General features: G+C 49.7%; 1 protein-coding gene across 1 annotated transcript; it reads left to right on the plus strand.

Moving 5' to 3' along the window:
* Positions 1-1,792: 1,792 nt before the first annotated feature.
* On the plus strand, positions 1,793-12,675 carry CPLX4 (complexin 4; the record flags this gene model as incomplete). Its single annotated transcript, XM_080362492.1, has 3 exons — positions 1,793-1,959; positions 5,297-5,384; positions 12,357-12,675. The coding sequence occupies 3 exons, from the start codon at positions 1,793-1,795 to the stop codon at positions 12,582-12,584; spliced, it is 483 nt and encodes a 160-aa protein (XP_080218618.1). The 3' UTR covers positions 12,585-12,675.
* Between the last annotated feature and the right edge of the window lie 1,253 nt (positions 12,676-13,928).

Raw genomic sequence — 13,928 nt, forward strand, 5'->3', positions numbered from 1 at the left:
GCTCCGCTCCGGTTTGCTGGAACACAACGTGCCTCCCCTCGCAGTCCGTCAGCGTGTCCCCGGTGCGCGGGGTGCGGTGCTTTACGTTCTGTCCAGTGCAGTGTGTCTGTCCGGTCAGGGATTCCCTCACTCGCTCCCCAGCCAGGCTGCCGGGCCTGTTTGGAAACGGCTCTGAGGCAGAAGCAGCGATACCTTACACATAAACTTAATGCTGGATTTTTATTTGTTAAACTTTACCAGATAACAACTGAAATAGCATCTTATGCATTCAACTTCAGAGTAGTGCACGCTCAAGTTTAGCATTCTCTGTTGAAACTGGGAGCAGCTCTGACATCCGCGATCTCAGCTCTGACATCCGCGATCTCAGCTCTTTGAGCCGCGAGGGGGGCGCGCGGTCCCGGTGGCCGCGCTCGCACCGCTCGAGGTGGGAGCCCGGCTCTTACCCCAGGGCTGGCAGCTCCTGCGCAGCTCCGGAGGAGCACGGCGATTGTAAAAATCAGTTTTGATTTAAGCAAAACACTTCACAGGTATTCATAGTATATCAAAGTAGTTTTGCGATTCAGAGTTTGTGCTTCTGAGTGTTACTATATTTCAATAAGAAATGCAAATTTTCTTGTTTAATCACAAATAATCCAGGATTACATAATACCGTGGGTTGTTTTGTTGTTGTTTTATAAATAGTGACAGGTCTGCTTTAATTAGAAAGACTCTAATACAGATTAAGGCATTAGGCAAACTGGAATCCTCCCGTCTCTCAGTGAAATTATCAGAGTGCTGGGAGCACCATTTAGATAATCAAAATTACAGCATGTTTCATTAAGGCATGTGCAGTCAGTCATACTAGAACAAATGCTCAAAACCCAAAACCATGAACTTTTGAGACCTATCAGATGATCTTTCCCAAAATAGCCTGTGATGCAGGTAGCAGATGCTGCAGGTCTGCGCCTGAGCAGGCCTGGAGAGGCCGGCGATGCGGGTGAGGTTTGGCAGGCGAGGAGCCGCGCGGGCAGGACGCGCAGCACACGCGCAGGACGCGCAGGACGCAGCACACGCGGCCGCGGCCGTTCCGCTGCTGGGGCAGGACTGAACACGGGGTGTCCTGTGCCGGCGCAGACAGCCGGGGAGGAGCTGCCGTGAACCACGAGGAGCAGGAACATGGCGTTTGCTTGTCGTGATCACCTCTTGGAAAAAGAGTTCAGAGACAAACCAGCCCTGTGAGAAGTAGATGAAGAAAAATCAATGTATTTCTGTCCAATCTGATAAGATACTAATGGATAAAAAGGATTGGGCTTTTTGCTTACCGAAGAATTTGTTTTCAAATCTCATTTGACTGTAAATCCATGAGAGTCTTCTGCTCAGTAGCCCAAATTGTATGATTTTACTATGGCTGTTTAATCAATGGGCGCTTGAGCTCAGATCTGTTGTGCTCCGGGGAGTGTTTCCATCTCTGTGAAGTGAGAGGCTCACGACTGAAGAAGTCAAAGTGCTATTGCACATTATAATTGTGTGTGTAAAATTAGCTTAAGATATTAATATAAAAAGTAGGTAGCTGCATCTAATGATTTTTTTTTAGTAATCTGAACCATCTGCCTCCAGATATTAAGGAGTTCGCTCTTTAATCCAGATTATGGCTGACAAACTGGTTTTGGCATTCACGTTTCACTAGCATTGTGCCCTTGAGGAGCTGGTGTGGCTGTAGAAATTCTCTTGCCTACAGTTGTTGATTTGGAAACATTCTCGGTGTGGTTTTGTGTTCTCATAGTTGTTTGCTCGTAGCTCCTTCCCCTTGAAGATGGCCTTTCTAATGAAAAGTATGTTGAGCAACCAGGTAAAGAACTTGGGACTCGGAGGTGGAGGGGAAGAAAGCAAAGAAGAAAGCGCTCCTTCCGACCCAGCCGCGGCCGCGGGGATGACCAGAGAGGAGTATGAGGAATACCAAAAGCAGATGGTTGAGGAGAAGTGAGTACCTGTTCCCTTGTTGTCAGTATGGGGCTGATTCTCGATAACTGTGCAGATAAAAATAACCCAAGAAAACGTCAAACTTTCAGCTCTCTTCCCTTTCTAAAGCAGACGGATCTTTGCTAAAGAGACTTTGCAAAATACAAGTTCAGCAATTTGGAGTTATAAAACATTGTGTTCCCCTTCCTCCCCGACCCGTGACTTTCTCCCACACTTTCCTGCTGCCTCCACACCTCGGTATCCTGGATTCGTTCCTCCTTGATGGTCCTTTATCTGTCAAACTTTTCCATAGGTACAAAGCTCTCTATAGTGCAGGGGTTAATTGTAAAGTGTGTGTGATTTGCTGTCCTGTGAACCCCCTGCCAGGTGCACTTTCAAGACACAATCTTTTGTTTATCCACGTTTATTATGGCAGACATGAAAAACTAATGAGTTTTAAGAGTATTATTTTTTTAGTCACATTTTCAGTATTTTTCTAAAATCTACTAAATAAAGCAGAACTTTTCAACTGATTAAATCTCAATTTTGTTTTGTTTGTAATTACAATATTTACCACTTGCTGTGTTTAAGTATCAAACCAGAGTTAAAATAAAGCCCTTAACGTGTAGGAGTTCAAATAATGCATAATTATAAAGAAAACAATTGACTTTTAAATCTCGAATGCATCTGTTCATCTAATGGTCAATTACATAATGGTTGTGTAAATCCGTCGTGTAAGATGATTATAGGTGAAAGGTTAATGACTAGTGGAATTTGAGGTATCCAGGTCTGTATTTAGCAGTGGCCATTTCTGCCATAAAATTTTAAATAGGTATCATTTTGTTTGGAATAAAATACAGACTGTTTGCTACGCATTTTGTGAAAGGATATTTGAAAGAGCAGTAGCTGCCTGCCGGCAGGAAGATGCTTTATTGAAGCTGGGCAGCAAAATGGGGCTCCTGGGACAGGGAAAAAGCTTGTAAAGCAGTTATTTCTGTGATGTTTCAAGGGTGTCGTGTGTCTGCCCGTGCGCTGCGGAGCGGTGCGGGCGCGCCGGGAGCGCGGTCAGGAGCCGTGGCAGGAGCTGTTGGGAGCGCGGTCGGGAGCCGTGGCAGGAGCTGTGGCAGGAGCCGTGGCAGGAGCTGTCGGGAGCCGTGGCGGGAGCCGTGGCAGGAGCCGTGGCGGGAGCCGTGGCGGGAGCTGTCGGGAGCCGTGGCAGGAGCCGTGGCGGGAGCTGTCGGGAGCCGTGGCAGGAGCCGTGGCAGGAGCTCCCGGCCGCGGTGCTGCCGAGGGGCCTGGCGGGGCTGCGGGGCCTTCGCGGGGCCACCCCGGCCTCGCGCTCTTCGCAGGCTTGGGATTGCTTTGGCAATTAGACAGACAAAAACGCACAGATTGCGTGTTATACGTTTCCCTGAGAAGCAGCAGAAAGAAACGGGTGGCTTGTGCTGGCAGTTTCCAGCATGGTGATGCAGTTTGCTTCCAGCGGCACAGGAGGCTAAGCAGGAGGGGAGCCCCGGTTAGTGCTGCACATCGCAGGCTCCTGGCGGCCACGCAGCCGCTCTGGTACCCGCTTCGTGTTCCACAGGATAATTAGATCCCCCAGAACAAAAAGGTGTCGGATTAGGATGGGTGCCAGGGCCCGGGCAATGGTGGCAGATCAGCTGAGTGAGTTTTGCGAGGTCTTCCCGTGATGCCAGGACAAGCGAAAAGCTCAAACGTACCTGAGCAGAAAATGCCCTCCAGCCCCACCGGACACCTGAAGGGACGTGCTGGGACGTGCGCCGCCCTGGGGAACGCGGCCCCGCGCCGGGAACGGCCGCGCCGGGAACGGCTGCCGGAGCCAGGCCCCGCGCCGGGAATGGAATGGAATGGAATGGCCGTGCCGGGAACGGCCGCCGGAGCCAGGCCCCGCGCCGGGAATGGAATGGAATGGAATGGAATGGAATGGCCGTGCCGGGAACGGCCGCCGGAGCCAGGCCCCGCGCCGGGAATGGAATGGAATGGAACGGCTGCGCCGGGAACGGCCGCCGGAGCCAGGCCTCGCACCGGGAACGGCTGCCGGAGCCAGGCCCCGCGCCGGGAATGGAATGGAATGGAATGGAATGGCCGTGCCGGGAACGGCCGCCGGAGCCAGGCCCCGCGCCGGGAATGGAATGGAATGGAATGGAATGGAATGGCCGTGCCGGGAACGGCCGCCGGAGCCAGGCCCCGCGCCGGGAATGGAATGGAATGGAACGGCTGCGCCGGGAACGGCCGCCGGAGCCAGGCCTCGCACCGGGAACGGCTGCCGGAGCCAGGCCCCGCGCCGGGAATGGAATGGAATGGAACGGCCGCGCCGGGACCGGCCGCCGCTGCTCCGGCGAGGGCAGCAGCGCAGCCGGGTTGAGGAGGACAGGGAAGGCACGTTTAAGACGGCTTCCAGTTCAGGTGGACTTTTCTGAGAGAGAGACCAAAAAACTCGTTTGTGGAAGCAGAGGAAAAGCAGCATTTCATCCTACAAGTAGCTTTTATGTAACAAAATACCTGTACTGGAACAGAATAAATTTTGCCATAGAATTTCTGTGACAGTGCAAGTAATCTCACCAAAAAATGTGCTGAATTGTTCTTCAACCTAATGAAAGCATTTCATAAAGTCACAGATAAAAGAAGCACCTTTCCACACAGGGAAGCTGTGGAATTCATTGCTGTAGGATGTTCTGAAACAATAAATGGATGCAGACAAGTCTAGGACGTCATAGGTGACAGAGACGGTCCAGGCCTATTAAAGACAACGACGTAGAGCCCGATTCCCGCTCTAGTACTTCACACCGCTGAGTTTTGGAAGCTGAGCAGTTTTGATACGGGATGCTTATCCTCTGCAGTTCTTCCTCTCGGCATCCACCGCTGTTGGAGCTGGGACTCCAGGATAAGCGAACTTCTGGTCCGAGCCGGACGGACTGTTCTGCCGTCGTGTGCGTTGTCACCCCTAAGAATGCCCTGTGTGTAGAACAGGGGCACGGGCAGGCAGCCGCGTGTCTGTAAGTGCCCCCGTGGAATAACCAAGGAATAAGTGTAACTCTTCTGTTCTGCTCATCAGAATTATTCGTTGTTACAGTGAGCAATAACAGTTAGTACACGTACAAACTCCAGACAAGTAGTATTGGCTTTTCTTTCACTCTTCACAGGGCTCAAGGGAACTGTTCTGAGAACACGCTCAGGGTGCAGAGGTCTGGCCTGTTAGCATCACTTTATTGATTTCGCTCCTTTTGTGCCTTTAGGAATAACTCCCGCACGTAACATTTTGCAGCCGAGCAACTGGTTCAGTATAAAAGACCGTATTTTATTAGTCTCTTGAATATTTTTTTTTTCTGATTTCCAGGATGGAAAGAGATGCGGCATTTGCACAGAAAAAAGCAGAGCGAGCCTGTCTGAGGGTTCATCTGAGAGAAAAGTACAGGCTCCCTAAGGTAAGCCTGGCGTTCCTGATCTCATCTAGCTACATGCCCAATTTTAGAACAGACTGACTACTGATGTTCTGAAAACGGGAAATTGCCTTCCTCAGCGGGGTCTCCCTGTCGTAGAACCTGCGAGCGATAGAATTGAATGCTTATGCATTTTCTGTGGTAAGGACAGCTAAGTACTGAAATACTTGCAGACATCTGTGCTGAGCTGCTTAAAGAACTTCCCACTGAAACATCAGAAATGCCAGAAGGAAAGGACCAGCGATCAAGCAATTTAAAATTAACAAAGTCATCTAGGTTCAAAAAGGGATTATATAATATAAACGCAAATTGTAAGTCATACAGGCTGCCCAGGGCAGTGGTAGAGTCACTGTCTCTGCAGGTGTTTAAAAGGCACATAGATGAGATTCTTGGGGACATGGTTTAGTTCCTGACTTAGGTTATGGTTGGACTCGATGATCCTGAGGGTCTTTTCCAACCGAAATGCTTCTATGATTCTATGTTTTTTCTACAGTGTTAGTTCGCTGTTTCTAACCCTGAGTAGCCAAAAGCCCTCTAGTGTCATATTCGTAATACTGCACCACTCCTAATCATTTGCTTGAACCCTAAAGGCACATTACAATTTGGATGAGCAGGGAATCAACCTTGTGACTTAGATAAAGTCGTTCCATCTGCATTTCACCAGGCAGGCCTCATTCCTAATCAGGGATGAAACATTATTGTTCTCTAACTTTGAAAATCTGTTTTTGCAATCAAAACCTTGCTAAGTGACTTTCCAAGGAAAAGAAGCGCTGTCTTAAAGTGTGGCAGAATGTTCTGAGACAGGCCCGTGGTGGCAAGCAAGGGAAAAAATGCTGTGGAGAAACCTCAGTTAAGCTACTTTTATGTGCCCTCCCAATGTGTCAGTGTTGAATAAAGCTTTTGTAAGCAAATTTGAAGTGAATACAGTTCTGTATAACAACTAATTTCAGATTAACAGACTCTCTGTAAGGACATTTAACTTTAAAAATTATCTGAAGGCACAGTTTGTCATCCTCAAAAACAAAGGCATATTGCTACACCTATAGCTTCTCTTTCAAATCACCCCTTTAAATGGAGGTATTGTAGCCTGTGGGTCTTTGGCAGATGGCTGTCAAGGCCACGCACTTGTACACGCGTCTGATCTGTTTCGCGCTCCCTGGAGGCGTTGCTGTTCTGGCCGCAGGTCCCTCTGCGGAGAGGCGTGTTGGCACCGCGCGGGCGCAGCGAGGGCCCGCGGGCACGGTCCCCGGGAGCCGCCGGCCGCCGCGGGCGCAGGGGCCGCGCTGTGAGTGGTGTCCGCGCTGCGGTGGATGTGCGGGGGGACTGCGGGCACTCTCAGATACAGCCCGGCATCAAAAGGGCTAGAGAAATGTACCACGTCTTCCAGTTCCCTGCAGACAGAACATCCGTCTGGAAGAGAAAGGGAGACGCCTGGAGAAACACGGGTATGCGTGAGCGCTGTGCGTGACCAGTGTCATATATAGGGGCAGAAGGAGCAAGGGCAGATAGTCCACTGTGCTCTTCTGGATTTGCCAGTTGCAATATACCGTTTGTTCTGGGCCACGGGTGCTCAGCATAGTGGCAAGAAAGAGGAAAACACACCCTGAGGGCAGGTTTAATTACAGAAAGATTAATTATGCAAAAAAATGAAGTACAAGATTTTAAGTGGTTGATTGGATTGTAGGCCTAAATCTCTAAACACCAGCATTTTAATTAGCAGCTGAGCAGTAAAATATCATTAGGCTTTGTTTTCCTTTTGGAGGCGTGTGCTGAGCTAGCTGCTGAGCGGTGTTTCCCCGCGGCCTCACCGCACCCCCAGGCCCAGCTCCGCGTCCCGAGGGGGCTGGTTTACGGGCTTCGGACACGCGAGCGCCCAGCTCTGCGCCGGAGCGGGCGTCTGGGACCGGAGCTCAGCTCTGCGCCGGAGCGGGCGTCTGGGACCGGAGCTCAGCTCTGCGCCGGAGCGGGCGTCTGGGACCTGAGCTCAGCTCTGCCCCGGAGCGGGCGTCTGGGACCTGAGCTCTCCCGCCTGCGGCGCTTGCTTCGTTCCTGAAGGGGCTGGGGCCTCCGCGGGCAGCCTGGCCGACCCACGCGTGCGCTGCCACCCGCAGCGCCCGGGAGCACACGATGGACACCTGCCCGTCTCCAGCAGGAACCTCGCTTCGACATGCACCAGGTGCTCCTTGGGGCCAAATGTCAGCAGTGACAGTAGAACGCTTGTTCCAAGGCAGGACAGGAGCTCTAAGCGTGTACTTAACTGAGCTGATTTGCGGTGGTTGCGAGTAAATTTTGTAGGATATGCTTTTCCACATTTGTGTCTACCTATATAGCATTTATTGGTTTAAGGTCTGCTTTCTTTTCATCAGCCCTTATGAAACCATCCGTTATATTAGGAAGAAAATTAAATCAATACGTGCATGCTATGTGTCCCTGAAAAAAATTCAACTCTATGATACAACATTATGGCAGCAAAATGCTCTCGGAGCTGTGATAATGCTTTAACTATTTTCAGAACTGAAAGTAATTTAAGGTAGCCCAGTATGGGATAGAAACTCTGAATGTTACCAGTACCAATCCCTAGCACGCATTGTAAGTGAAAGCCTGAAATTCAGGACTAAGCAGGGCCCCCTTTTCAGTGCTAAATCTAAAGCTCCATGCTATCTGGGCTAGATTTATAAGAGAAAGCAGCCCCTTAATGAACCTAATCCTATTAACAGAATTGTCAACTTCAGTTTGCCATCAGGAAGATGTTTTTAGCCATGAGACCTTTCATCTATGGACAACTTTTCCACTTCTGGAGTATTCAATACATCACCTTCATACAAAACATTTTTAAAAAAGTGTATAGATATATATGTATTTTAATTTTAAAAAACTACACCAAACCCTTTATTCACTTGCTGCCTTTTTTCTGAACTGGGATACAGTAATCAATTAAGTTCTGCAAGGTCTAAACACAGGGTCTCGAGGAGGTGATGCCTGTGATGCAGGAGGAACATCTATGTGACCACAGGCCCACCCGACCTGTCCACAGACCTCGTCTGCAGCACGGCAACCTCTCCCCGTGGGCCCCACCGCCCCCTCGCCCCACTGATCTGCACATGTACCTGCTGTGTCACCTCAAACGCCACTGCTGTCCGTCAGAGTATTGTCACGTTAGCGCTGTTCTTCTGTCCAAGAGTTGGGGTTGTCTCGTGATCTGTGCATTTCCAGCCCCTCGGGAAGGGACTGTCATCTGCTCCGCGCAGCTGGGTCCCTCTCCCCAGCCAAAGCGCTTCCGTGGGCGCTGCTCTGCAGGGTTCTCGGTGACAGAACTGCAGGATGTGTGTTGTTCACCGGTGTTTAGATGGGAACAGTACTCAGATGCAATTGGGTCTCTTTTCAATAACGAGTGCTGCTGAAGTCGTTAAAAAGGAAAGCTTATCCCTTTCATGGTGAGATGTAGTCATGTAATCTCAGCTCTTGCTCTGTTGTTCTGTGATGGCAATACTGTTAAGACTTGATTGAATGAATAGCACTATTCCAGAATTGAAGGTTTTTTACTTGTCTGCAGCCCTTACGTAAGCTCTGGCTGTGCTGCGGGGATGCGTATTGGCCGGGCAGAAAGAGACACTTGTCTCAGGAGAAGCTCTTCAGTGCGTGCAGGCTTCAGATAAGTATCTGAAAGCAAGTCTTTCCTAAGCTTGAAGAATTATTTTGCTGATCTAAATGCTTTCTTAATAGGCCAGAGTGAAACATCTGTGGACCCGCTGTGGAAAGATGGACTCACAAAGTGGGTGCCAGGAGGCTGAGCCAAAACGGGGTTTCGGGGCAAGGGGGTTCTCCCTGAAGGCAGTTTGGGCAATGACGTGGTGGGGCACGTGGGACCCGGACAGCCAGGGTGTCAGGCAGCTCCCGCACGTGTTCCCTGTGCAGGGAGGGCACGAGAGGGTGTTGGGGGGAAGGCCGGTGTTTCCGACCGGTGGCTCCTCGTACCAGCTCGTGAGTTCCCTGCAGCCCTGGGGCGGCACAGCCCAGCACGAGGCTGCTCTACTGCTTACCAAAAATCCCACTTGCAGGTTGAGGTGAAGTGAGCCCTGATTTTGTGTGTAACTGGTACATGATAGGTGGTGAATCACAGGATCAGGTCTGGATTCCCCTACCTAAGGGTCTCTGTGCATAGGTAAATTTTACGACAGGGTAAGTTAGACATAAGGAAAGCAGTACGGGACAGGGTGATGCTCAAAAAGTTTGGCTCTCCTATGGATTAGTCTGAGCTTTGATCTTTTGTTTACAAACAGCCTTAATATTAACAGGTGTTGAGACTGACTGTTTTCTGCTTACACCTGTGTGTCATATGTGTAAAGAACTCTATTATATTGCACCTGTAACAAAATGGATCCGAGCCTGACTACCTCAGATGCATTATCAGGATCAAAGAATATTACCAGGCACTAGGGCTCTCTTGCCTGTGCTGTTGAATGGTCAGGATAGCGTCTGACCCAGTTTAGGCCTGGGCACTCTCTCAAGCAGTTCCCAGGGCCCGTTTGGAGTTAGGACAGGCATTCCCAATAGGCGGTTAGATGGGACCACCCTGTTTGGGAGGGCGAGAGGGTTCAATAGCCTCGCAGTGGGTTGTTCCAGGCCAGCTGGCTTTGGGGCAAGAGACCAGTGCCAGGCATATTTAATTTACTAGAATAGATGTTGGGTTTGTGTTCTCAGAGATCCTAAAAGGGTGGCTGAATGCTTGCAGAGACCTGGAATCTAAAGATTAAAGTCAGCAGGAGATAGGCCATCCAGTCTGGTGCAGGTTTGCCAGGGTCTTGAGGCGCTTTCTGAATGAGTTTGTAAAGCCCCCGGCCCCGGCTGTCCCGCCCGTGAGCCCTGCCTGTTTTGGGGCGCTCTGCAGGCCAAGCTGAGAGCGTTCTGGAGCAGGGTGATGCTCTGTTACGGTCAGAACCCGGTCTGGCCCGGGGCCGGTGACAGTCCCCGCGCAGACTCGCCCTGGGGCCGCAGGGCGCCGGTGCTCCGGCTGCGGGGGGCGGGCGGGCACGGCGTGTGCGCCGCGGCGGGCACGGCTCCGAGCCGAGCGCTTAGAGCTGCCGGCTCGCTGTGCAGCGTTAGCCCGACTTTAAGAACACCCTGTGGGGTCTCCTTGTGAGAAAACAAGCTTTAACTTATTTCTTGTGTGCTTCCTGGCTTGCTGTTGGGCGACCCTACCCTGTTCAAGGTCAGGCTAAATGCCAAATGTGTAGAGGCAGGTGACTTGGGCAGAACTGTATGGCTTTAGACTACACCCAAATGTGCTCTTCTGTGGTCAGAGAACACTCGGAATCCCCAAACCGTGTTGTGCGTCACATCTCGGACTTCAGTAAGGCAGGAGGCTTCGGTGCAAGAACGTGCTGAACAATTGTTCACGTTGCCAAAGTGGCCTTTCTGTGAACTGTATAGGCACCTCTTCACATAATATACGGTAGTATGCAGTGATGATGTCTTAAATTATAAATAATTCTAAAGAGAAGATGATGTGTGATTGTCTGCTTAGGGAGACTTTTCAGTAATTAACCCTGTATCTTTTTTTATCATCCTCTACTGCTGCTTAGGAGAATTTCAAAAGGGCTCACTCCTCCAATAACCAGCACTTGCTGATGAAAAACTTCACGCATTTTTTCTGTCTCCCACAGATCTGATATCAGCAGCCCTTACCCAAAAGGCTCAAGAGATGTCTTCCTCCATTTCAGCCACGTAGTGAAAATTGTGATACACCTCTCCATATGTTCATAAGAGATATGGGGAGAAACTGGGTTAAAGGGAAGTGCAGTTATTGGAAACATAAAGCTGTGCAAATACATGTAATGGTAAACAGTGGCTATGCAGTCAAACCTCCCAGTCTGCCTGTTCTTGCTGAGGCCTGAAACTACACAAACATTGCTCATATACATCCTTCCATTCATTTTTGCATGCGTTCATTCATACGAACCCCTCTCACTCTCAAAAGCACCTCCTGCTGACAGCATTGCTGCTTATTCATATCAGGCCTTTGCTGCTGTCATGCTTCATTTTGGAGATGTAATGAGGCATTAATGCTTATCTTTGATGTGTGAACTGTGTCAAAATATCCTGTTCTTCTGAGCTCTGGATCCATCAGAAGATGTGAACAAAATCACCATTGTTTGCGAAATCGACATGGCCCCACCGATAGAGCGTTTCAGCAGGCAGGCAGGAAGCAAGTGTGTGTAGCGCTTTCCTCATCTCAGCTGTTTTAATTGCTTATCCAGTTCCCTCTCCTTTTGCTTTCTGAGACTCACACCCAACTCCATCCCCTCTTTTGTTGTCAAGTCCTCCTGTTACCCACGTACCAGCGCTGCTCTGTGTACCAGGCAGCCCCTGCCCTTCGCCACAGCCCGGAGGTGGCAGCCGGAGACCTAGATGTAGTTCGGACGTGGTCTGGGAAAGATGGAGACTATTTTCCCTAGTTATTATTTCCTAAGTTTAATGCATGTTTCTTCAGGAAGGCTTCCACTTAGTGCTGATATCTGAAAATACCCACCGCCGAATTAGTAGGGGAATGGTAGCCACACGGGTTTTCTAAAGCTATTGCTTCATCAACCGAACCACAGAACAGGTGGCAGCCTGGGCAGTGTGTTGTGGATACAAGCAACTTGCTCATGCTGCAGGAAATCCACTACATGTTCCACAGTGAACCCATATGGCAAACACTTCTAAAACGGCCAGTGACACTGAGGGCCTCAGTTCTGACTCTGCTGAAACCCTTTAAAGAAAGGTAGTTGACACTGCAAGCTCTAAGCACTAAAATGGGGGCTGGTTAAGCCACTAAATTACATCTAAGAACTTGGACTGAAAAATCTGTGCGTATGTTTTGCTTCTCCCTAAAACAAACAAACAAACAAAAACCTCATCAGTAACTCCTGGGACAGCAGAAAGTCATGTACCTGTTTTATTTTCTTTTTGTATCAGAGTGAATTGGATGAGAATCAAATACAGATGGCTGGAGATGACGTGGGGTTGCCAGAAGACCTGCAGAAGATGGTGGCAGAAGATCAGGTGGAGGAAGAAGACAAAGACTCTATCCTGGGACAGCTGCAGAACATCCAGAATATGGACATGGATGCGATCAAAGAAAAGGCACAAGCCACCTTCACCGAAATGAAACAGGCTGCTGAGCAGAAATGTTCTGTGATGTAGAAGAGGTACCACTACCCAAGGGTGGCAGATTCAGCCTCGTCTCAGTGGGGCTGCAGAGCAGGAGCGAGCAGAAGAATGCACTTAGGTCTATAGCATTAAATGTAAGTATAGAGAACTGAGAGAGAGAGACTTTAAAACCCCACGGGGGGTGCATTTACGTGCTGTGACTGCTTAGTGCAACGATAGAACTGAACCTCATTTTTTAACAACATTTTTCCCCATGGAAACAAGGTTTAAGAAAGCTAATATTGGGGAAAAAGTGTGCCTTTTTCCATTTTTCAAAGTGATCAAAATGCTATTAATCGTGTATTTTTAGGCAAAATTGTTCTTCTGATGCATAGCATAGGTAACCACTCATTTCATATTGCTTTCAGAAATAAATACCTGTATTTCTAATTTAAAAATCTGTTTCAAACATTTTGAAACAAATCCAGTGTTCAAATGTTGGCCTTTTCTGCAAAGATCTTACATAAAAATGGTTTTGGCCATCTCTGTCCTGAATATAGCAAAAGGTGAAGCATGCAACTCCACAGCATGAGACAGCAGCGTCCTCTCGTACAGAAATGAGTGGGTACCTGTGGGAGCCGGGGCCCGGCAGCGCCCCGCGGGTGCGGGGTGCGCGGTGCGCGGCGCAGGCTGCCCCGGCGGCCCCGCTCGCAGCCCCTGGTTCCGCGGGCGGCTCGGGCCCGGGTGCGAGCAGCGGCCCGCTGGCCGCTCCGGTGCCAAGTTCCGGGCTTGTGGTACCAGCAAATAACCCGTGCGGCTGAAAACGAGCCCACCACGTTCATTCTTGGAGCCAGCTGCAGAGAAGGCTCAACGAATTCTGGCCCACCTGGAGGATGATGCTGGGGCAGGGCACCTAAACCCTGAGGCAAAGCAGGGATTCACTAGTGCTAAACCTGAGCCTGTGGGACCGGCACGATCCAGTTCAATGGGTGGAGATTCAGAACCAAGCAAGATTTTTATTGCTGTTTTTGGAGTTTCTTCTGGGGAAAACCGAAGCAGGTGTTGGCCCGGCTGCCTTCTGCTCCCCAAACGCGAGGCTGGGAGCCCCGGTGTGTTATAGCCATACAGTTAGCATGCAGGATAACCCACGCAAAAACTGTACAGCCCTTGCACGTGGACGATGTATACAACGCTACTCTCGATGGGCTCAGGTATTCTATAAAATGAAGGATTTGGTAAGTTCTCCAAGAGCTTGTCTGTAATGAAATTTGCAAATGAATGCATGTGGCATCTTCCTACAGGTTTGTAAGTCTCTCTTTCTCTCTCTCTGTGTCTCCACCCAATCAAGTAAAAATATTCATTTTAAATTAATAAATGCACTAAGTATAGTTTGTCTCT

Source organism: Nesoenas mayeri (assembly GCF_963082525.1).
Source record: "Nesoenas mayeri genome assembly, chromosome: Z".
Taxonomy (NCBI): domain Eukaryota; kingdom Metazoa; phylum Chordata; class Aves; order Columbiformes; family Columbidae; genus Nesoenas; species Nesoenas mayeri.